General features: G+C 37.6%; 1 protein-coding gene across 26 annotated transcripts in view; it reads left to right on the forward strand.

Moving 5' to 3' along the window:
* dlg2 (discs, large homolog 2) overlaps nucleotides 1–26,552 on the forward strand; it is a 218,905-nt gene that overhangs the window by 107,493 nt on the left and 84,860 nt on the right. For 2 of the 26 annotated variants that reach the window (XM_084103819.1, XM_084103824.1), the window contains exon 1: nucleotides 25,278–25,732. The exons of the other annotated variants lie outside the window; for them this stretch is intronic. In XM_084103819.1, the coding sequence (XP_083959945.1) occupies nucleotides 25,364–25,732 (369 nt within the window). In that variant the 5' untranslated portion in view covers nucleotides 25,278–25,363. Of the gene's footprint in view, nucleotides 1–25,277; nucleotides 25,733–26,552 lie in introns of those variants that run through there. 26 annotated transcript variants of the gene reach the window in all.

Genomic DNA, 26,552 nt, shown 5'->3' on the forward strand with positions numbered 1-26,552 from the left:
ATAATTGGAAACAAAGAAAACAGTGTTCTGCCATCAACTACCAGTGTACAACCAATCAACTAGCATTTCATAGATTCCCCAAAGATCCAGAGAGGTAAAGTAGAAAAGGTTTTTATTAACTTTAAAGTGAGCTAACGTCAACGATAACAGGTGCTGTAACGTTAATGTAACCGCAGTAACAGTTTGCTAATGTTATGTATTTGGTCGAAATTGCCAAGACTCGAAATGGGCTTTTTAAATCGCATACTTTCAGAGATATATGAACACCTAACCTGGCAAATGACCGCTTTATTAATTCATTGTTATCACTAAATTAACCCTTTAACTAGTGTCACCTTTTTTTCGCATAAACATGAAAATCACTATCCAAACTTAAATGGTTGTAATTCAAGAATGCTTTGGAATTTAGACCTATGGTTGGTCTTGTTTTAATTTGTCAGATTATTGTTTAAGTGAAATAAATTATGAAAGTGAAACAGAAAAAAGTTATATAAGTTTGAGTTTATTAAAATGTACAACTTTAAAATATAATTATTTATATTTTATATAAAATATATATATTACAAAATATATTTTACTCTAGAACTGCAAGAAAATGAAAGCAAAAAATCTGAACAAGTTGTGTTCCACATTTTAGGTTGATATGTTGATATCTCGCTTCCTCACCCTTTCTGCCGTGTGCTCTAACGTTACACGGTTTGGAGCTGCGCGCTCTTGCTCGCTCGCTCTAGATTCCGGGTGATTTTAGCTAATTTGTGGGCATCAGGGAGCCGCTATCAATATGCGGGAGACTCCCGGATCTTCCGGGAGACATGGGATGTCTGCTCTAGAGATATTAAAAACTAGAAACTACTTTTTAGTTCATTTAACCGCTTTTGAATTTGAACCGGTATCGTTCAATTCTATGACAGCTGTGTTGCGTTCAGTCCAAGATGGCGGAGCTGCAGCTCTGCGCATGGGTGAGTTTGTTGCAATGGAACGTTCTATTGAGTTTCGCCTCTTGGTACTTCTATACTCTTTGCTCAAGTACATGTTAAACTAAGTAATCTACTTCGCTACTTGTAAAATCACATTTCGTTACTGAGTAGCCTACAATTTGAATTGGCCAATAAAAATATTCGATCGTAAACGGACCAATAAAACCCCTGATATTTGGACTGAATTAAAGCCGCCGCAGTCGCAGCGGGTTTTGAAGAGCTGATCAGTGAAGGAGGTGAGGAGCTCAGTGATTAATGGCTGGACTTAAAGTTTGGAGAAACAACAATCTACATAGTAGTATTGTCAAAATATCTGTATTTTGATACATACCAATACTGAAATATCTGTCAATACTCATTTTGGCCTATACACCGATACGATACCAGCTGCGCGTTCTCATTCTCTCATCTCAACGACAGCGAGTTTGACACACCCGGCTCCTCTCAGCGCGGGATTGCAGGTAACGTTAGACCTATTACGCATAATTTTATTAATACCTGCAAGTTTCTATGTCATATTTTAATGGCAAATGTCACGAGTGCAATATTATAACGCGAGGGCACATTCATGTAATCGCAGAAAACTGGACGCGAGCTCTCAAATATACGAATGAACTGGACTCGGATATTGAGTGTGCGCTCTCGGACTGTGTCATATCATGTGCAATCGCGATTCGCGAATCTCTCCAAGTGGTTCTCACTGCAGACTCAAATGACGTCCAGCTCCAATCTCTCCATGCTCTTTAATTAAACGTTGTCAAAAGTTATGAAAAGTCTACTTTTTTGCAAATTAAATTCAGCTTGAAATCAAGCTTCCTTGTGCTGTGTGTGAGCTATTGCAACAGTAAACGACGTTACCCTATTGTAAAGACAAATACACTGAGTGAGTAAATATTTAAGTTAGATTATTGTAATGGTTATTGATCAATGTTTAAATATGTAAACAAAAGCCTAAATTAAAATCTCACCGTATAAAGTGGACGTGTCTCTTCAGAAAACTTGAATTAAACTTTTCCATTCAAATAGATTACTATTACAATGAGTGTTGTGCTTTTCGATGCTTGAAAATAATGATTGCCTTGACAAAATGGATGGACAAAAATGTAGATATTAAAATATTTAGTATGTGGTAGTTTTCCCGATGGTATTAAAAATTATAGGCTAGGCCTACTGAATACTGACATATTTCAAGGTGTCATATTGAAGTTAGAAATTCCAGTATCATGACCACTAATTAATGTCCTTCGACAATAAGGTAAAAACGTGTTAAAAGTAGCTATTTTCTACATAAATCTGATTTGGTTGAATATTTATTGGTAATACATTAACTATCGCCAGCTAAAAAGTAACTAGTAACTAGTACTCTGAGTAGTTTTTGAGAAGAGTAATTTGTACTTTTACTTAAGTACTTTTTTGACACCAGTACTTTTACTTGTAATTGAGTATTATTTCAGCAATGTAACGGTACTTGTACTTGAGTACAAATTTTCAGTACTCTTTCCACCTCTGGTCACAAGTTAGTCTGTTTCCTTTCTCATCCAACACTCAAGAAGCTGAGGCGAACAAACGTTCACTGTCTATGCTAGTGCAGGTCCCGGAATTGTCTGTTCGTAAAGACCCGCCCCCTTTAGTTTCTGTTGTCTGACAAGCCATGCCTCTCTCACGCCACACATCATGTTCTCACGCAGTGAAAAATACATCGCGGAGCAAAGAAGACACTGACAACAGTCAGGACAGACAGGACTTTTGATATGAAACAAAGCCTCAACTTTCAAATTTGGTAATTTTTGAAAGAAATGTAAAGTTTTGTGGCTCTTTAATGTGTCGTGAGTCGTGACAGACCGCTGTAGCGCCTCAGTTAAAGCTGCTTGTGAACCGATCATCTCTTCCTTCTAGTTAATTTGTAGCATCAAATAAACATGAATGACCATCAAAAGAATGTTGTTTCAACTGCTGAAAGACATCAGTACACGCCGTTTTTTAAGTTCAAGTCCACCAACGTTAATCTACTAACTCTCCTGACTGCTTTGTCTGGCAAAATGGCGGATTTGGTGGATTAGTGGATTAGTATTGGTCAGATCACTTGTCAATCAAAATCCCTGCGAAGGGTAAATTCTCAGAACAGTTGGCTGAACCATGCTGGTAGAATACATGTAGTGACATCGCCACACAGGATTGGTCACTTGTCTGTTCTCTGTAGCTGGCAAAGCGCCCTATAGAGTGAAGTAAACACAAGTTAATCAAATAAAAAAAAATATCTACTGTAATCATCCTCCATAACAAGGTCGCTATTCACAGCTTTATGTCGTCTGTAAACTCTTGCGTTACAGAGGCAACGACTGATGCATTTGTATGACATTCCAAAGAGTCTCCATTATCAGCCTCACAGTTGAAAATTAAATCGTATCCGTACAGTACCAAGTGGGCCGGATCGGGACGGAATAGAACGGTTAAGCAATGAGAACGGTTTGGCCCAATGATGGAAAAGCTGAATGATGGAAGCTGTGCTGCTTAAACCGTGCTATTTGTTTGTAGTAATGTAAAAGTCTTTACTATCATTTAAAAGTATTAATTTCTTATGAAAACTTTTGAACTGTAATATATAAATATATTTTTGTTTAAAGAAAATTTTAGGACCATTAAGATTTTTTGCATTGTTACAGTACACTATTTTCATGACATTTAATCTACGTACATTCTCCCCATATTTCTTTATTGATTTAATACTTTTGTTTGTATTTTTAGTAGTTTTAGTAGTTTTTATGCTCATTCTCAGTGATGTTCATTTTTATTCTCAGTTACTGCAATACAGGCTTTTAATTAAACTCAGCATAAATGGAAAACAGCACATCATTTTTAAATAACATATATTTTACCACATTAAAGTAATGGATCCCATTGTTTTGAATTTCTGTTGTGAGACCTTTCAGGGACATTGTAAGGATTATGAAAATAATGTCAATAATGTCAAATGGCCCTAAAGTGGGTTATTCAAAATAAAAAAGATTCACTCCCTTTGGTTAACTTTGTGTTTTTAGTGCAGGTTTTGTTCTTCATTTGAACATCCAGCAAAGTGCTGCCTAGCAACCCATAACCTAGTGTTTAGGTGAAGGAATCCTGTATCTGTTGTTGTTGTGTTTTTTTTTAAACACATCCATGTATCAAGCCTCTGAAGTGAGGACAAAGAGGAAGAAATTGACTTATGCTGACAAACCAAAGACACACATCCCCCATTCTGGAACTGTATGTCCAGAACAGCAGAACGTGGGCGAATGCTGATGACCATAGGCCTCATAAGGACACCAAGAAACTTACTCCAACTAGTACTGTAACTACCTAAAAACCATCTGCATCAGTTAATAGTACTGAAATATGCTTTACTCTGCCACTGATAAACAAATCATTTGGTGGGGGGTGGGGTGCTTAATTGACATGAAAATGATGTCACAGTGCAAATATCGTAATGGTCCTAAAATATGCTTCAAGCTAAATATGTATTATTTAATGGTTAAGGTAAGGTTTAGGTGGTATTTAATCTTGACATTTTCTTGGTTCAGAAATTCACTTCATGGTTGTATTGATTTCTGTTTTGGCAGGAGGGTTACACACCCTGCTCACCTGTCTGCCTGTGCTGGCACTGTTTCTCACTCTCCAGCAGAGGCTTCATCACTGGAGTTACTTTGAGATTGGTTTCATCTGTCCACAGGTCTTTAAAGGAACCTGTTTCTTGCTGCTGCTGCTGATGATCTTTTGTCTGTTCTATGTGAGGTTTTATGATCTTTGTCTCTGAAGGCAGATCTATCAACCAGGGGTGCGTTTCCCAAAAGCATCGTTTGCCAACTTTGAACTTTGAACTTATTGGTAATGACAGAACTTACGACCAAAGTTGGCTTTAGGAAAAGCACCTCAGAGCAGCAGTTTATTGAAATTCTTTAATTTGACATACTGTCATCTGGCTTTGTGTTTAAAGCTAAGGGAAGGAGTGATTTCCGGTGTTTTCTTTTGGTTTATGGATCCATACATACTGTAAGTACCACTCATACACTTGAATGATTGGTGCAGGTGAGCTGAGCACAGGAAATAATATTAACTATGGATGAATGAGTAATCCAATATTTATTAAAATGGCAAAGATTGATTTGATCATGCATTTAACATTCTTTTTAACCATATTTGTGGCGTTAATGATTATTCATGGATTTGCTAATGCTGTACTACCTCCGAGGAGGTGGACTTACAGGACTTACAAATAAAAATTATTTTGGCTCAATCTTTACAAGGACAGAGCCAAGAAACCATCACAACCCTGTTACTGTCCCCAAATATAAATAAGAAGCACCTAAATGTACCTTTATATTTTTTAGAACATTTTAGTAGACATGCTCGTCTTTTCTTTCCTATCTTCAAAGATCTAATGGCTGTTTGCCCCGGTTCATAACGCTCAACCTGGATTTGGAGAGCATTTCACGCTTATTCGTGGCCTCTCAGCACACCTACAGGTACTATTATAGAGGAACTACTGAAGCGATGCAATCAAATTGAAATGAACCCTTTTTTATCATTTGAACAGCAGAAAAAGTCTCCTCAGTCAATTTTTTTTGTGAATAACCTCTGAGCAAAAGTAATTTATTTTAAACAATTTGAAGATGTCCTTGATGTTGCACCTCTCCCTGCTCTTTAGCCTTAACAAGCTCTCCCAAAAAAAAGTGCTTTATGTGAATATTTTGGAATTTTATCTCCAGAAAGATGGCTATTTTAGACATTGTTTGTGTAGTAGTGTGGCTTTTTGTCCTTGTGCGTTCAATTGTCCTTCATATAAAATATGTGTCTGGGTCAAACGTGGACAGCATGCGCTCTCAGGTCATGTTGCCCGCTTGTGCTCAGAACCATTAAACTTGAGGAACAGGTGAAGGTAGACAGTCTCTTTCCTCTCTTTGACCTGGCTACCCCAGCAGCTGCTCTGCAAATATACCCACGCTTACAATATGACCTGAAGTTATTGTGAGAATTTCTTATTACAGTATTTAAGAGGATAGTTTATCCTAAAAAAAAAAATTGTCATCATGAATGAAAGTGGACAAATCACTACCATAGTCTATATTAGGGGTGGGTTATATACCGGTAAACACGATAGTGTTTTCTCGATACCAATACATAATCGAACATTTATGAAATTTCAATGGTATCAAAAAATTTGATATTATGAAAACTTTATTTAAAGCTATTTATTTATAATTTATTTTGTGATGTATATTGTTCTCGTGAAATAAAATGACTCAAAATTACTCTTAACTGCGCTGTAAGTTTTCCTGAAGCCACACGACAGCTTTATGTGAGGAACAGACTGTCGTTATTTACTGAAAATTGCATGACAGTCATGGTCACCATTGACTTTCATTACGTGGAATGAAACAGCTTATAAATTTCTCCCTTTATGTTCCATGGAAGAAAGATACATTGGTTTTTGGGAAACTATCTCTTTAAGGATCCTGAACAAACCAGTGAAAATGAATGGTTCTAAATACATTTGAGGCAGTCCAAGGTCAGATTTTTTTGTGAGGAAACCCTGGATAAATGGGCAAACAGTACAAAACATTGGATACTTCACATTGGGTTTTACACAAAGGCAAACAGGAGGAATGTCTAAAAGCCTCTTTATTAAACAGATAGAAGTGAAGGTTAGACTTTACAGACATTTTGGACCCTGTACCATGGTATCATTTCTCATGAAAAAGCAATGTTCAAAAACACTAAAGATATACATGTTTGTGTTCATTCTGTATCAATCTTGAAACATTATGTCAAACATTTACATAAACACTACTAAAAAATTACACAACGTTTTATTTGTGATTATGAACATCTATATCTTCTGTGCGATGCTATATATATATATATATATATATATATATATATATATATATATACATATACATATATACTGTGTGTGTGTATATATATATATATATATATATATATATATATATAGTTATTTATATATATACACACACACACACACACACAAATGCTTTAAATAAAATACAGTAAAATAAAGGTGTTTTTTTAATTGTAAAAATGCAGAAGGTTTTCTTTCTGTTATGTTTAGGTTAAGATAGCGAAGTGAACGTGTGTACAGAAATAGCAGCTCCGCCAATGACATGCAGGAATTGTTAGCAAACCTTGCACTCTGTCTTTTCCTAAATAGTTTTAGTGGTGATGAAGTTCTGCTCTAATTCTTTCTGTGAGTACAGTGCAGTCTCACATATTTCATGCCGGTCATTGAGCCCTCATAAAAAGAACTGCAAGGTTCAACACATTTTGTCTCGCGCGTGTGGCCTAAAACGTTATTAGATTCGGCTCTGGCTGGAGCCTTCCCCATTTGTCTCCCTCATTTGCCTCTGTAAGGTTTTATCATGCGGCGATGACTTTTTAAAATTGGTTTTCGTGCAGGGCCTGATTTATTTAATGCAACTTTGCCGTCCGCATTGTTCTCCACATTCATATTGGAATGTGGCTATAGCCTTTATTCCTGTAAAATGAGGCTTCTACATTAGCAGAATGATGAGGATTTTTTTTGTATTATTATTAATGTTGCTATTTAGTGATTCAGCACTGTATATGTATAGCGGTCTGGCGGCGGTCCAGCATGTTTTAAAGATATTACAGCTGAGGGGAAAAAAAAAGCATGGGGTCATTTTTATATATATATTCAAAGTAATACATTGGTTTTCCTAAAAGAATAGGAGAAGCTATGTGATGTAGTTTTTATCACTATGGAGACATGTTGACATTTGTGTTATATGAATAATTAATAGGCTATCAGGAATGACAGGCGGTTATGTGTAGGATAACAGTAAATAAGAGGTGATTCGCTGAGGCTGAGATTTTTCACAGCACACTTATTCAGTGTTACCTGGAGCTGAATTTAGCCGATTGAGTTCAGCATCCTCTAATGTGGTTTGTTTGTTCCGAAATATTGTTGCCATCGCATATGTCACAAGAGCTGTAAAGACCGAGGCGATACAAGCTGTAACAGGCTTGCGCTATTGTTAGAGTCTGTCTCGCTTTCTGTACCTTTTCTTGTCTCCAACAAATTGAGGTGTCTCTCGTCCTCACTCCCGAGAAGCATTTCAAGAGTTGCTGATTCAGACTATAGCCTCTACATTATTGATCATCCAGCCAGAATCTAGTCAGAAACTACAGTAGTCAACATTTGAAGTGGATCAAAAAAAGTTCAACAAAGTCGTCCTTGGACGAAAATGGGTATTGTTCAAAATTCATGTACAGTATAACTTTGATGAAAGGTTTTGATCCACTTCAAATGTTGACTACTATAGTTTGAAGAAACTCCAAATTGACTTACATCAGCCTATGTTTGGGTGTCGACTAGATTTGTTATGTCCAGCTTTTGAACTCCAGCTTAAACCAATCCTGGAGCTGGATTGCATCCTAAATAGGGGATGTTTGCAGTTCCGCTGCGGATTAGGCCACGTGTTTTCCGAACCGGTCCTGGTGGAGGGGATATATGACAGATGTGGCTTAGTGCCACCACAGGCTCTGCTGTGAGCAGTGATAAGTTTAATCGCAGGAAGTTAGAGATGTCACTCGGTTTAATAGGCAGTGATGGACAGAAAACAGAAAGTGTCTGTCAGCACATGGGCTTGTACATTCAAAGGCCTTGAGAGGTTCAGGTGTTGAGGTTCACTTTGTATTTTGAGTTGCAAGATTTTTCCAAACCTGGTAATTCTGTACTGTCTACTGCTTATGTAAACAGCTGCCTATCCTAACTAAAATGGAACCTTGTAAGTAAACAGTCTACATAGGCAACATTTCCACAGCACATACATGCTAAACAATAATGGTACTCTAGTGATGTGATACCAAAAGACATAATTTTGGGCTTTGTTGAGGATATACACATACACACACACACACATATACACACACATACACAGTTTTAAATAACTTAAATATATTGGATACATTTATATCATTTTTTCTCTTTTTTTTCTTTTGCATGCTTTGCACTAAGTTTTTTTTTTTTTTTTTAACTTGATTTCATTGAATTATTAGCTTTATTACTTAATTTTGGTCTGTGGGAGACAGACAGACAGACAGACAGACAGACAGACAGACAGATAGATAGATAGATAGATAGATAGATAGATGACTTATTCATGCAGGATGCATAAGATGCTGCCTTTATTTTTCCAAAACAGTATTGAAAGCCAGCATAATTTTGCTGCAAACCTTTAGGAACAGACTTGTTGAAAGTGTGCCTACTGTGCCTTAAAGCGCTGTCTAGGTAGATATCTCGTAATGTTTTGGAAAAGAGCTGTAGTGTTGCAGCGTAAAGGCAGGATGTTGGGTCATTTTTGAGAAGGATGGTAAAACTAGTTTGTGTCATTGTCTCTCTCTCCCCACCTCTTTTTTTATGAGTGTGCATTGTTTAAGTGTTTTGTAGAGCTCCAGAGTTAGAGCTTAATTAGCACTGCCTCAATGAACATCATGAGAACTTCACAATGGCATTAACAGGCAGAATGGCCAGATCATAAAGGACTGCACTAAAAACGACCCCTAACTCTCTTTCTCTGCGTCTATCGCTCAGAATAGATAAGACACTTTGCATATTCAGAGTGTCTTCCTCTCTCTTGTACTGTTGCAGAATTATTATGGGGTATCTCAGCTTTGCTAGCTTTAGCTATTGTTTAACCATCAGCAAGAAGCCTCAAAGTTCAGGCAGCTAGTTTCTTTGTTGCATATCTTCAACCTTTTTTCAGGCCAAGGACATTTGGTTTGGCCTATAATAGCCTGTGTATATTATCATAGCAATGTATTTACATACTTAGTTATGATGTTTACATTGCACATCCAGTGAAATAATAGACTTTAATAATAACTATCAATAAATTATTAATAGTTATGTACATTTATTTATTTAATAATAAAAACAATCAGTATAATGTGCACTGATGAATCATACACAATGAGACCAGAGGCATTTATTAAGAAAAATATGGTCCATTTTAATTTAATGAATATATGATTCTCTGAATTGGACAGCTTAGATTCATCACTCCATGTCAAGCTGAACGCTTCATTTAACTCTTAATTAGGAGAGCAAATTGTCTGACATTTTCTGATTCAGGAGGGGGAATTGCTGCGCATGTCCTGAGACGGATCTGACAGGTGAATTCGGCCACTCGTCACTCTGAAATGAGACTGTTAATATTAGGATGGCTTTCACTAACACACACCATTTCCCCCTGGGCTTAAGGCTTGAGCACGTCCCTGTCGGCCAGCGGACAAGCTGTCAGCGACTGACAGTCTATTCCCACAGCGAGAATGCTTGAAGAGGCCGATTGGCAGAAACTGTAACACAGGCAAGAAGACCCAACACTATTTAATTAAAGTTGAACTAAACAGAACAGTAGTAATGTAATGTATAGTAATGACCCTTAAATGGCGATATCATGGCATTACAAGGGGTGTGACACTTATCTCACGAGACGTGACACGAGATTGGGTTCAAGAGAACGAGACTTTTGCACAATTTTTCAGAAATCCTCAATGACAAAACTCATGACTGGAAAAATAGTATGCAGGTGCATTTTGAAATGTTTTAACTAAAAATATTCTAAGGCATGTCATTTCAGGTCTACTTTATGAGTATGAATTATCAAATGCATTTGAAAGAAAACAATATACAAGCACTGTAAAAGGTTTTATCTTTGTCAAACAATAAGTGCAGTAAATCAGTTTATCAAACAATAAGTTCAAGTGCAAATAATCAAAGTACTGTAGCGCACAGACTCTTTATAATTGTTGTGAAATTGCTGTTTTATTTTGCACCGGCAGTTATAGGGTTAATGAAGTGAGTTTGTAAAAGTTTGGGTGGAGAGAAACGAGGCTGGTGTGTTTACGTACAGTTGTTCTTGCGTTCCGAGTCTCCCTTGTCTGTCGTTCTTCAGACGTTACAGTACTCTCTCAATATTCAAAGTGACCAAAACAGAGACCATAGCCACAACTACACAGTCCAGAGATGGGTATTGGGAGACAGGCTTGTTGTATGTATGGAGCCTAATTTGCGCGCATCAGGGAGCTTGTGTTTTACTTTCACTTTCAAATTCGTGATCGCGCATACTCTGTGTATAGCAGGGAGCAGCAGTGCTGAGCGTGTATTCTACAAGATAAGACATTTACCGGTATCAGACATTTAGGCTCTGTTGCGCAACCAATCATCCGCCATCGTCACGTTGTCAATGAACTGTGATTCTTGCTGCACTGATTGCGACGGCAACTCGTGCTGAATATTCAATGCTTATTTCACCCTCACGCTTCGTCATGGCGATACCTCGAGACAGCTTTTCACCCGACGGGAAATTTTTCGTAGCACGAGATCTTGTCACACCTCTAGGCATTACCATGGCAAATGTCCAAAAAACATGGTATGCTAATACCATGGTATTTTTTGTACCAGCCTTTACATTGGTTACTAATGATTACTGTTTTATACTGTATGGCTCACCCAAAGGAACTGAATCATTAGGCTGAATTTGTGTTGCTTTTATTTGATGATTTAGACCGTTCTGTGTTTGTTCTATTTGTTTGTTTATAAGATTAATGATGTGAAGTTCCAGCAATGTATTTAGTGGTAAAAAAAAGATCTCATTAGTTGCTCCACTGCTTTATAGATCTGAAGGAAAGAAGTGTGTGTGAGAGAGAGAGATAGAGAGAGAGAACAAGCAGTGCACCATTACCTGGAAAGAACCCATATGTAAGCATTCTTTTCCTGCTTCTGGTCTTGAGATCAGATCATTGTAAAGGCTTTAAAAGTCCTGGATAAGAGCAGATATGTACAATAGCTTTTTAGTTAACTTTCAAAATCAAATGGTAACGTCAGCCTGTTGATTACCTGCTTAAAGTGTGTAATTGTTAAATATTTTCTCTGTGCAGGTTAATATGCAGAAACATCTATAAGTGAACCATTCATAGGCTGATTTCCTTGAACAAATGTAGAAACTGTTACTTTGTGGTGCTATAAAAAAAAAAGTGCATCGCATACTGGCACAAATGAGCAACATTGGCTCATCCAGTGGTGTAAGTTTGAGAACTGACTATGTTTGTCCATCCAATGGGAAATGGGGAGAGTGAACATGTTTGAAAACTGTTATTTTTGCAGTTTTGTTTGGTAATGTTATTCCCACAGAAATGACACCCTTCACATTTAAGTAACTGTGAAATAATCTGTTATAATCTAATCCAAATTCATTGTGCCATTTTAATTAATTTATTTTAATGATTTCCTTTTTTATTTATTTATTTTTCATTTTTAAAATGTAATATTTTTTTATATATATATATATATTTTTTTTTAAATTATTTTTTTAAATTGCTCAATTATGAAGCATCAATTTGCCCACTCAAATGATTGTCCACAACAATTTAAATCAAAAGACTAGTATCCCTTATGATGTTCAAAGATCTTTTGATGGCCTTAGATGTATTCTGAGCAGGTACCTTGATCATTAGTCTGCAGTCAGAGTTCTGTATTTTGATTAATTACCCTGAAATTTGTAATACATATGGATCATTGATTCATCGCCAGCCAAAAACAAAACAAAACAAAAACATATTTTTTCATGAGCTGGTAGCCTATATGTCTGTGCTTAGACAGAATGTCTTCTATTTCAAACTCTTCATTTTTTTTCCACCTTTGTCTCTCATACACAATAATATTTAGATTTGATATGTTCTTCTATCACTTCATGCCCCTTTGTACGTTCTCCCACTGTCTGTATCTCTCCGGGAAGCTTTACAAGATGTGCAGGTTAAAACCTATGTATAATAGATGGAGCTCTCGGCAGCAGGTAACAGAAGGGGGGAGTTTGAGTTACGGATTTCAAAATGTCATACTGTTGATAGTATACCCTGAGCAGGGTGGATATAAACATGAGCGGAGAGAGATGGGTAAGGATGACTTCTTGAGATGAGCGCTGGCCCTCTTCTAAAGTGCCTTGTTTAAGGGGTCTGCTTTTCTTTCTTTGTCTTTGTGTATGGTAGTCACGAGGCAACCCGACTCATGTTCCTCATCCTTGCCTCAACTTTATCCTCCCAGCCCATGGGAAAAAGAGAGAGACAGAAAGACACAGTGAGACAGGGCCGTTTTATCTGTAGCTGACCAGCGGTTGGATATTCCTACACCACACAATGAATGTGAGCAGAGCAGTTTTGACCACATCAAACCCTGGGTATCTCCAAGCAAACCCTTTTCTTTTTAATTCGTCACAAACGCCAATTTTAACACTGAAACGCAGACAGCACAAAGCTTTAACGGCTGCAACGTAGACGTCAAAAAAATACCATGGTAGCATCTGATGCAACTGTAAAATGAAAAGCAACAAAGCACTAGAAAAAAATATGGTGATTATGTGAGGGTTTTTCTATACTATATGCACTTTTGGCCCTGTGAATAAACCCTCTAACAGCACAACACTTTTCACATTCTTACCATCACATCACAAGAATAAATTACATTTTAAAATATTTTAAAATAGGAAACAGTTTTTTTTTTTTTTTTTTCATCAAATAAATTCAGACTTCGTAAGCCTTCAAAACTTCAAACAAGCCAAAACTTCAAACAGTAGTGTATTTATATCTATAAAATTATAAGATTTGTAGTTTTGTTTTTTTTTTATGAAAATTTGGACCTCATTTATAATGTTCAATGTCATTATGTGATGCAAATGAAGGTGGTGAAAGTGATCCTGATTTACAGTTTTTGAATTTTTGAAGAATGCATATTTCATATACTGAAAATTGTTTGTCACTCATTAATGTTAATTTTAACATTTCACAAAAAATTAATAATAATAATAAAGAAAGAAAAATTATAATGAATTTAGAAAATCTGGATCTGGGACAAAAATAAAACACTAAAACCTTTTCAAATTGTGATTTTCATATATAGAAAGGATATTTTGATAAAACAAAAAATTATAATTCCTGGGAAATTAAAGTGCATAAAGTTAAAGAACCACTTATAAATCGTCTATATTCATGCTACTATTTAGATTTCAATGCAGCACAGTCACATCCTTTGATTGAATCATGTACTGTATATTGCATTTCTTCAAGACCAGGCTGCAACTGCTATAATGATCAAGCAGCCGTCAGACCGTTTCCTCTGCGATCCTGATTATCCGCTTGTTGCCGTTTAGTGACGTTTAGATCTGTAATCAAAGAGATAACACATTTAGCCTGTCTATTCTGGGATTTCCCATCATCCCCCATTGTCTGATTTGGCAGCATGGAGCCCAGGACATGGTTAATTGCTGTTTTTGCGCTTTGCACGTTTAATTTTCCTTTCATGCTCAACATCCTGTAACTCGCGTTTAAGCCTGCTGTGGCATTCCCAGTGTGGTGAATTTAAGTTTGGCTCGTGTCTGAGCCTGATAACCATCTCTGCGTATGAATGTGTGTGCCAGCGCTCGCGTTTATGTGTTTGTCGGCTCCATTATTGATTGGCTGTAATCTGGTGGTGGCCACTCACTGGAGTGATGTTCCCCTAGGCTTTAATTATATCCCACGTGATTTGCATCTCAGCTCTGCCCCTTGCTAATCTCATCTCATCATTCCTCCCCTCGGCCGCCCCATCACCCCCCTGGTTTATTGAGTTTTTGTCACTCTCTGTGCACTTTTTTTCTCCCTACCACACCCTGAAAAAAAGTACAACTAAGCCTCAGTTAGCCTAGCCTACCATAGCACAGGCCACCGCCAGAAATCTCCATCTCAGACATTCGACTCCCATACGCCATCCCCCGATGGAAGGAGATACTCATCCAAGGATGAACAGACTTCTGGGACCGCTGCTGTCTTTCCGAGCAGCACAGTGATTTGTTCGGGAGTTAACACGCCTGTCTAAGCCTGGAGTTCTAACCGTCCTCTACACACCCAAAGCCGCTGGATTTGGCTTCTGATATTTGACCGACTTTCAGTTTTCTAAAGAATCAATGGATTTGTTTGTTTATTAGCCACCAGCGCTGAAAAGTCCATTTTATTGTGGCTTGGCTCCACTGGGCTGCGGATATGTACATTGTATCAGTGTTAGGGTGACCTTGTTGCGAAGCTGTCCATTGATTTGACAGAGGCTTTTGTGGAAGTTTTCACATTGTCCAGCTTTGCTGGGCGAACTGCCATCCGCCATGAGCTACATGCTGGTGAATAATGGCCTTTTTCGGGAGAAGTTCCACCGAGGAAGCGCGCCCAACCTTCTCGCCCCTCCTCGAGTTGAATCCTTACGACCGCTTCACAAACGGCTCAGCATGGAGGCCCTGAAGAGCAAGGCTCCTGATCTGGGGCCGATTAAGTGGCCGTCTCTCGTCACCATCTGTAAATGGAAGCAAAATTTGGCTGAGAGACTTCTAAAGAGACACCGAAGGAGTTGCAGCCAGGTTAGCAGTTATTTATTCGGATTAACCATCAAGTCTATAACAAGTAAACCAGCATGTTATCCCATAACATAATCTTGTAGATAGTGTCTCTCAGACAATAGCCAGAATGTTTTTTTAAAACCAGACCACTTAAGAGGAATAATTGTTCACAATTTTCCATAGGTCCTTTTAACCGCATTTTCGCTTTTGTTAGAATATACCATTTTAAGCTCTCTCACTTTCTCTGGTGGATTTAGCCTCCCTCCCAATTTTATTGAACCATTGAACTGGTTTCATAATTTCTGAAGTTGATTACACAGGCCTGGCTCTCGACCAGAAGCCTTCCGTGCATTAGCCTTTGAAACATCACTCACAGACGCTGCCAGCACTCAGAAACATATTCCAGTGGAAAAGAGACTAATGAAACTAATCAATGTAAGAGCTGTCTTCTGTCTTTAAAAGGACGCCAGGGGTGTTAAAACAATTTAAGGTTGGATGTGCAGCCTGGAGACAGTGCTATGCAAAATAGACACTGTGAGAGGTTTATATATGTTAGGCTGGAGGTTTATGTATGTTAGGCTGGATTTGCAAGCATCAATCTTACCACTCTTGGAAATTGGTGTGCTATTATTTTTCAAAGACAATATAATTGGCAAAAAAAAAAAAAACACAGAGGAAAGGACCTAGCTATATCTAGGGACCAGAATATAATAGAGACTTGGGCCATTAAGTAACATCCTAGCAACTACATAGCAACACGCTAAGAACCTCTTATTTTTGCAACTGTATTGCAACAGTTGTGGTGGTGAGTATACTGCACAAGCAAAGACATTTTCTTTAGAAAACAAAGATTAGTAGATATAGCTAAAGTGTAGTTAAGGTACAAATTGACAAGATGGAAAGGACATTAAGGCCCTGGGGAAAAGGAACAAGCTATTGAGGGTTGACACAGTCTCTAAGGAGCTGAAACTGTATTTTAGTGAACACTAATGGTGATTATTATGGTTTTGGTGGTGCTTAATGCAGTGGCCATGGGCTAGGTTCAGGGAATCTCTTCTTGGATCCAACAAAAAGCTCTAAAGCTCTTTCCCCAAAGAAAGTGTTGGCACTGCTTCTCTATCCTCTATCTGCAAAGCTAACCTCTCTGCCCCTTATATTAAATTATAGTCACTCCTCTCTTTAACTTTCCTTTTTTTAAGATCGCCCTCTGCTCCTGGGTTCCATGCACTCCTCCAAAATCCAATTAGCAAAACCCAGGAGGAAGTCCTCATAACTTCCAGGACTTCTTATTCCATAATTCAGTGAAGTGGTGCGGTTAGTAAATCTGAGGCCAGGTCAGTGGTTTAAGCACAGATGGTTATTTTAGCAGCCTTTAGCTCTCCTTCAAGCTGGTACACCAAAAGCTCTGTTCAGATGCTCTTTAGAATTATTTCGGTAACACTTTACAATAAGGTTTCATTAGTTAAAGGGATACTCCACTTTTTTTTGGAAATAGGCTCATTTTACAACTCCTCCAGAGTTAAACAGTTGAGTTTTACCGTTTTCGAATCCATTCAGCCGATCTCCGGGTCTGGCGGTACCACTTTTAGCATAGCTTAGCATAGATCATTGAATCGGACAAGACCATTAGCATCTCTCTCTCTCTCAAAAGTCCAGCAGGCGTAATGATATGACGTAGCGCCTGAAAATAGTCCCCAGCTCGGTAACTTCTAACGTGACCGGGACTAAGTTTGTCTAACCTATTAGACCTATTTTCAGGCGCTGCGTCATATCATTACGCCTGATGGACTCATGGTACGGCAGCAAAGTTTCTTGATTATTACGCAGGAATGAGAGTATAGTTCCTAGCCATATCAGCCTAGAAAATCGCAACTTTACATTTTCCATCGGTCTTAGTACACGATGTAACTACAGAAGGGTCAAGTTTTAAATAGGAAAAATATCGAAACTCTTTGGTCATTTTTTTGAGAGTGATGCTAATGGTCTTGTCTGATTCAATGATCTATGCTAAGCTATGCTAAAAGTGGTACCGCCAGACCCGGAGATCGGCTGAATGGATTCGAAAACGGTAAAACTCAACTGTTTAACTCTGGGGGAGTTGTAAAATGAGCCTATTTCCAAAAAAAGTGGAGCATCCCTTTAACCCTCTGAGGTCTGAGCTGTTTTCTGGGCCCTGGAGGTGTTCTGACATGCTCTGACATTTCTGGTTATATCTGTTACTTGTGACATTTTCATGGCTAAAGTCTAATTACACTGTATTCAGCACAAACTCTGCTACAATAATATATCAACAGCATGTATGTAAAAGTTTGTAGTTTTGAGATAATGACATTTATGCGTGGTTTTTGAAAATACAAAAAAAAATTCTCACTGAAATAAGGCCATGAAACCCATACTGATTATTTCTTCACAAGACTTTTGAAAATTGTATGACGTAGCCTAGAATATTTGCTGCAAAACTATGTGAAAATCACCCTGACTGCTCATTCAGATAAGACAATATATTGATTTAAAAATTTTACGACGTGTTTTGTGTGAAAAAGCCTTATGCGAGAGCTCATTAATATGTAAGCTTTTCTCACCTGAGAAAGACAAAGAACCTCCCCTAACGGCCCTATTAGGAGCTATCAGGCCCCTATCATTCTGAGCAACCTTGCACAATACTGTAAATGAGGAGATTTAAAAAAGAATGGCTTTTAAATTGTTTGGATTTATTTACAACACAACATAATCCAAAGATACACAACAAATGCCAAAAAAGCACTTCAAAGACAGAGACCTTTGTGCCATTCCTAAAAACACTGTACATACCTTTCATTTCCAATATTTTCACTTTACCATGTTCACGTACTGAGACTCATGTGAATGTTGAAGTCCTCAGTGGCATCTGGGACCTGAAAAAAAAAAGTGAACATACCGATATCAAGAGAAAGGCCTGCACGATTTTGGAAATAAATATTAGATTTTTCTGGTTAAAATTGCTTTTTAAAATTCCTTTTTAAAATTCACAGAATACACACACACACACACACACACACACACACACACACACACACACACACACACACACGTTTCCAACGATATATAATATAATGAACACCAGGTTTGTTGTGCCTTGTAGGCATAAGGTATATGCGCAGTGCGGATAAAATAATAATAACAATAAATAACCTATAGCAGCCTATAAATCTTCCAAAAGATTTCAGTAACAACTAAGCTAGAGAAAAATATATTGATTATCATGTTACTTCAAATGTTTCCATCCGTTATGATGATATGAAATGAGATAATAATAAAAACATGAAGCCGTTTGGTGCGTTTTGCTTTCATCCAAAATATGATACATTCAAACGCGATCGCTTGCAAAATATGATACATTCAAACGCGATCACGCTCAAATATAAAACATTATGGTTACCATAAACATATCTATGTTTGAGCAGATATCCACAAACACAGTAAACACGGGTCTAAATATTATAATATTCCCCATATATCTAGCAACAGTTCAACTGCAACGTGACATGTATGCAACAATAACAAACTAGGCTATGTAAGAATTTCTTACCTTATCTTTCTTGTCTTCAGATCGCGTTCTTCTTCTTCTGAGGTAGCCTAAATCCAATGTAAGCTCAGGCACGTCTTTCAAACTCGACGAAAAGTGAAGTGAAGTGTTTTGTTGTTGAGGTAACGAGCGTGTTCGCGTTCCATGTCGAGATTTGCATGTGAATATCTTTTGCGCGAGTAGGCGTGGCCAAATTAACTGTAATGAGCAAGCGTTTGAGAAGCTGGACATCTTGTTGGTTTTATACAAATTACGTAAACAGAGAATATTTGTTTTCGTTTTGAATCCGATTATTTAAAAGTACACACTTAAATGTTTATAAAGGTATATGGCTCATAAATGTGTGACAAGTATTCGCTGAGTTTTGTTTCAGTTTATAGACGTGCTCAAGAAAAAAAAGTTCACCGCGACAGAGAGGCAGAACGCACACCCTGTTTATTTTCTTTATTTTACAAAAGCACAATGTTTTGATTTGATTGTAAGTGGACACATACAAAAGGAGAAATATCACAGATTCTTTTTTTATATTTCTTTTTTCTGTATGACCATAAATGATGGAGTAATTTAAGTTTATAGTGCTACAATGTGGAGAAAATCCGGCAAAACGCGCCCGCGCGTTTGTCGACCTCAGAGGGTTAACAAACACAACTTTTTATTCTAATAATGTATTAGTAATTGTTAAAATGAACATTAATTTAGATGAATAAATGCTGTTGAGGTCTTGTTCATTCCTAATTCATGTTAGTAGTTAACTGATGTTAACTAATGAAAGCTTATTGTTAAGTGTTACCGTTATTTATTTTCCACTGAAGTTTTGGCCCAAAATGTACTATTTAACTGAATATTTTTGCATGCTGTGTATACAGTATATTAAACACCTCCTGAGCTCCTAGTTATTAGCATGTGTTAAACACCGACCAAAGTTTGTCACTTCGGTTGATGACTGTCAGACTCTGTCAAACTTTACGATAACTGCTGAGCTAAGTTGAAACCAGTAAAGTAAACTTGCACACTCTCTGTAGCTCTCTCATTGCCTTTAATGGGCACGAACTGAGCATGTGCTCCACTAGCAAATGACTGTACCATCATTCCTCACTCTCAGTTCTCAGACAGAGGGGCTGTACAACAGTTTTATTTGCGGATTCTGCCACATTACTTTGCCAGTAAAAACCGTTCACTTTTCACCTGAAGTAGACACTCAGAAAAAATATTTCAGCAGAGCTACAGTACTTGTTCGATCCTTCATACGGCAGCAGAAAATGTTTTTTTTTTTTGTTTTTTTTTTTACAAAATGTGTGTGAAATCACTGTGTGTATAACTTTTAAAGTGCCTGAAACAATCTTAAGGACCGAGACTTATTTAGCTGCCACATGTCCAATCTCAAATTCTAACCCCAAGCCCCACCTTGTGGTGGTAAATGTGAATTACAACAACAGCACACAAGGGACATCCAGAAACCATGAACATTGTTTTGCCTTGGACCATGTGATATATAGTTTAGTTTAGTTTAGTTTAGTTTAGTTTAGTTTAGTTTAGTTTAGTTTAGCTTAGCTTAGCTTAGCTTAGCTTAGCTTAGCTTAGCTTGCCATGACTTCACAAATGAGAAATGTTCTCAGGTATTCTGTAAAGCTCTTTCAGTGGTCATTTACATTAATAAATGTAAATTTAGCCCCCCCCCCTGGGCTCTGGACCATAATGACTTTCACTGAAGCAATAAATGACCTGTCACACATTCACTGACAAGACCAATCAGCTGCTTAAACTCTAAACTGCAACGTGGGTTTGGCTTTTGTGTGGGGATCTTGCCGGTTCTGAAGAGTGGGAGTTCTTGACACATCGTGTGTGTGTGTGTGTGTGTGTGTGTGTGTGTGTGTGTGTGTGTGTGTTTTTGTTTATATTACATTGTGGGAACCAAATGGCCCCACAAGGATAGTAAAACCTGAGATCACCTCCATTGTGGGGACCAGCCAGCGGTCCCCATGAGGGAAATGGGTTAATAAACATACTAAATGATATTTTTTTGAAAATGTAAAAATGCAGAAAGTTTTCTGTGATGGGTAGGTTTAGGGGTAGGGTTAGTGTAAGGGGACAGAATATACAGTTTGTACTGTATAAAAACCATTACGTCTATGGAGAGTCCCCATAAAGATATGTGCGCCTGTTTGTGTGTGTGTGTGTGTGTGTGTGTGTGTGTGAGTGTGAGTGTGTGTGTGTGTGTGTGTGTGTGTGTATTTACAGTTTTTGAAGAAGCGGAGGGTTGATTACTGAGAGCAGTGGAAAACACTGTTCGAGAGGGGAAAGGAGAGAAGAGCGTCTCTCAGTTCCTGTGAGAATTAAGATTCGGGTAGCCTGAGTACTTCACTTCTATTAAGAGCTGCAAGAGAGAGGGGGCTTTTAATTAGAACCCTGATCCCAGACACTCCCAGCGCCTGTAGTGTGAATTATAGAGCAAAATATTTCGTCATTCATTTTGCCTTCTAGAACAGCTCCAGCCCCCTGAATTCATGAATACACAGTGTCCAAAATGAACACTTGCAAAGTGCCAAATGCAAGTCAAAATTTGCTTTGTTGAGTCAATGCTAAAATGGGAATACTTGCCATTTGGATGATATCTCTTTTTACAATAAGAACTGCATCATGAAGCGTTTTGAATTGATTTGTTAGAACGATAGTCTAAACCTCGCTGATGTAAGTGACATGCGGCATTCAAATCCAAAGCATTCAAATGTCAACTAAATAAAACATCTGTTGGGATTTGTGCATCATCTAATGACTTTTACTTTTATCTAGGGCACAGACACAAAAATATGTATGAAAGCAAATATGTATTTGTTAGAAATATGAAGGGAGAAAAACAGCATAATATTTATGCTATCATAACCTAAATAAATAAAAAATTTGTTTTATAAGTATAATAATTTTCAATATTTTTGTTAATACTAAACTGAAATATATTATTATTATTATCATTATTAAATTAAATAAATTATAAAATATAATTTATATATTTTTCAACATAATTATCTAATAGTCAAGTGTTTTTTTATATAGGCCTACAATATAAATAAATCTAATTTATTACCATTTAATCAACAACATCAGCCTTTTTGGACCCTTTTGATAATTGTATCTGCCATTATGTGAGTGAGCAGTGGAGTGTGTGGGGAAAGGCATCCACATGGGTGTCATGTTCTCTCACCCTTGTGAGTAAAGCTGCTTGAGTGGGCACTGTGACGTGTGTGAATGTCAGGGCTGGCCACCTGTCATGTGATGGTCTGTCTGGTGAAAGGTGGGAAAATTAATTTGACAGCATCTTATGACATTTTCAGCAGTATTATACAAGGGTTTATCTCGATGACGTGGTATCACAGCTTGCTGGCACCCATGACTAGCATTTGTCATTGACACATGGCACACACACACACAACCTGAGGCTGTCATGATTTCAAGCATTGACAGTAAAAGTGGTGTTTGTCATCATGTTAAAAGTGTGATAGAAAACGCACAACACTTTCATTTGGGAATTGGAAATGGCTGACACTTTCCCAATGGATGCTTTAGCTACTTTTTAACTGACTTAGCTCAGACATTTCAAATATACATTATTCATACATTATAATTCTATCCCACCATTTTCATGCCACAAAATGCAACTGCAAAAATTACAATTGGCTATGTTAGGAATGGAATGATAGTTTAATTTTTACTGCGTACAGAGATTATACATGATACTGCCTTATATTTAAATGTTTTGTTATTTCTTTATACATTTGCATGTTGCATTGTTGTTTTTTTCTGTTTTGATACAATTTTGTTAAAAGATGTATTTTTTTTGGTAGTCTGGTCAAATAATGATTCAAGTCTTGATGCAGCATGTCTAATTGATGCGTCATATTTGACTGCAGTGGAGGTTTTCAGTCGTATGGACTGTTTCATTTGTAACACATTTCTATTATTTTAAAACCTTTCGACTTTCTCTTTTAGGGAAAAGTGGCCGGGATATTTTCAAAAATATGTTCTCAAAAAGAAAGTTATATGAATTTGGAGTTCATAAATGATATCCTAGCTCAGCTAAAAAATAATTTACAACACATATGACTTTCTTTCTGAGAATACTAAAGATTTTTGAAGCACATCCTGACCACACTTTTCTATGCGAAGTAAAAAGGTTTTAAAATGACAGACATTTTTAATGGTATTGCTTTACTACCATCAAAAAAATAAACGCTTAACAAATCGCATCAGGGTGAGTTTAGGCCGCATTTTCTTTCCTTTCTTGTTTTTTGTCAAAGCACCTCATTACATTCACATTCAACCCATTAGTAGAGCTTGATGCTGTTTGTGTGCCCTACAGGTGGGATATAAAATGTCACAAGAATTTAATTGGAATGTGGGCGGAGAGAAACCTGCTTAATTGTAGGTTCAGATAAATTGAATGTTCCACAGAGATTGTTAATTATGCGAAATACTGTATGATTAACTGGCATTTAGACACTTAGAATGCATACACAACCACACACTCTGAAAAAATCGCTAAAGCCTTCATCATCAACCTTCAGTATGTTTTATTAATTTTAATCTATAAGCTGACTGCCAGCTGGGAGACACTATGTGAGGGAGAATTACTAAATCAGAATGAATAACCACACAGCTAAATGCTGAATCCTAAACAAATATTAAGCACTCTGAAGATTTTCTTTTATTTTTACTGAGCTGTACCGTGTGCTAGTGGCCAGTAGGTGGGGATAATGTACACTGGTTGAGCGGACAGTCAGTGCAGCACACTGGGATTGATTCTGATGTAGCTGGATGGTTTAACTTAAGCAGTTAAGCATCAGTTGCTGAGCATAAAGCCCCTTGTTTTGATTAAATGTGACTAGGTTGGTTATAAATAGAAATCTTATTGAATTAATGAGGCTCAGTGATCCACAGGCTGTAGCTTCGCTGTTCCTTGCAGTTTTGTGTTTCTGCTGCTGAATTATGGATTACAAAATATCCTTTACTTTTGTTTATTACACTCTTAAAATGCAAATAATGGCCAATCTGCTGCATTATTTATCCTCTTGTTTGAAATCCCTACTACACAGGTTGCATATAAGTTTATTACTTTATTAATTGTAAATTATTTAAAATGCAGTTTTTGCCACTGAAGTTGTTGCTAACAGCTTTTTAGTAATAGAAATATATTTGTGTATATATATATATATATATATATATATATATATATATGCATATATATATGCATACATACATACACACACACACACACACACACACACACACACACACACACACACACACACACACACACACACACACACACACACACTCTTTGTTTATTTTGTAAAAAAACTTCACCTATTAGTTAAATTCGTTTAAATTCAGTTTAGTTAATTAGTCCATACTTTGCTGCATACTCTGTTAGGTAATATTCCTTTGTGAAGTCTGCACCAGTCCAGGCTCAGAAAAACTCTGCATTGCGGGAACAAAGGTGATGCTTGTGAGGGCCCTTCTGAGACTAAAGTGACAAATGAGATACACTATGGTCTTGACGACTTTACTGATGTATAAGCAAAGACCACAGGACCACAACTCCACATCAAGTGTGCCATTTGGGACAGAACCATTAAAGTTTGCTGCATTGCTTGGCAACCTGGAAAAGCATAGAGTTAGGTTAATTAATTGTATTATTATCTGGTTATTAAAAATATATGTAACAATTTATTGAACATTGAATTTGTTGTATCATATTTGCCATTGCCACCGCTTTATTAAAAGCATTAAACCATTTTTTTCAAATGCTAAGGAGGATTTAGAACACTTATTAGTTCAATTTGTACTGTTTATACATTTCTGTCTTCCTTCAGGCCATGTGGCTTAGATCTCTGGAGTAGCTGCGAGCTTTTCGTGCACTTTGAGCCTGCTGCAAGAGATCATTTGAATGATTTTATCATGTTGAAAAAGTGCAGCTGTCAGTAAGACATCCGTCTGTCTGATTGGGGGGGTTTGGGGTCCCCAGCTGTTCAGGGTTTGATTGCTTCTGCCTTGAGCAGAGATGCTGTCAAGACACACCGCCAGTCAAATCATCTATTGACAAAGAGCTTCCTCACATACACACACAAACGCACTCGTCTACCTCTCTTTCTTCTCTTATTCCCTCTTGTGTTCTTTCTCAACGTCCTCCTAACTAAAACATGCCTAGTGTCTACAAGTAGCCAGCTTTCTCTCTCCCTCTCTCTCTCTGACGCACACACACACACACACACACACACACAGAGCCCTCTCACTAGCTCTCTCACTGTCAAGAGCACACTGCTCAGATAGCGCCCAGAGGAGTGCTGCTCACCACAGCTGCGTCCTCTGCTGCTGCCGCCTGCACCGGGATACAAATGGAGAGACAGGGAGGTGAAAGACACAGGGCAAGAGGAGGAGAGGAGCGCACATTGGGGATGACAGCTTACCTGAGCAAGCAGCAGAGCTGCTGTGTGGAGATGCACGGGCGCGTGGGAGATCGCGGAGGGGGCGAGGTGCCCTGTTCTTGCAGCTGGCAGCATGAACCACAGCATGGATACAACTACCAGCCCTCATCCTCCCCGTCCATGTCCACACTGCCCCGTCAGAGGGCCAAACTCACGGCTTCGCGCTCCGAGAGCTCCTGGAGGAGTCCCAGCCGCGGCGTGCTGCAAGCCAAAGGGGGGAGCTGCGATCTGTGGACCGAGTGCGGCTGCCATCCTCACAACTGGCATGAGCCGTACCAGGTAACCGGTGACATCTGGGCTAGGTACCAGGAATGTGAGGGGACAGGTGCATTATGGGTAATCTGAAGTAATAGTGAGAAAAGCGCATGAAGTCGGGTTAATTTAAGTTGTTAAGGGCTTGAAAACCCTGTAAAATTGTGTTTTTCGGGACTGAAAAAGTTACTGAAACTAAGAAAATCTATGTATATTAAATGTATGTTAAAATGTGTACAGTCAGTAAGATTTTTTTTTTTTTGAGAAATTAATACTTTTATTCAGCAAGGATGCATTAATTTAATCAAAAGTTACAGTGAAGACATTTATAATACTACTAAAGAATTCAATTTCTAATAAATGCTGTTCTTTTGAACTTTTTATTAATCAAATAATGTTTCAAGGTTTCCACAAAAATATTAAGCAGCGCATCTGTTTTCAACATTAATAATAATTATAAATGTTTCTTGTAAACCAAATCAGCATATTAGAATGATTTCTGAAGGATCATGTGACGCTGAAGACTGGAGTAATGATGCTGAAAATTTAAGCTGTGCTGTCACAGGAATAAATGACATTTTATAATATAGTAAAATAAAAACAGTTGTTTTAAACTTGAATCATTTTTGCCGATATTCCTGTTTTGATTGTTATTTTTGATTGAATAAATGCAGCCTTGGTCAGAAGTAAAAAAAAAAAATAAATCCAGTAAAAAAGATCAAGTAATCACAAACAACTGGAAAAGTCATGGAAATGTATCGGTTAACCAATAGTGGAAACCCATTGAAGCCCAGCTGGACAGATAATATTCTGGTTTTGAATGCAGGTGGTTATTGAATATTTGGTT

The sequence above is a fragment of the Abramis brama genome, assembly GCF_963993115.1.
Source record: "Abramis brama genome assembly, chromosome: 25".
Classification (NCBI taxonomy): domain Eukaryota; kingdom Metazoa; phylum Chordata; class Actinopteri; order Cypriniformes; family Leuciscidae; genus Abramis; species Abramis brama.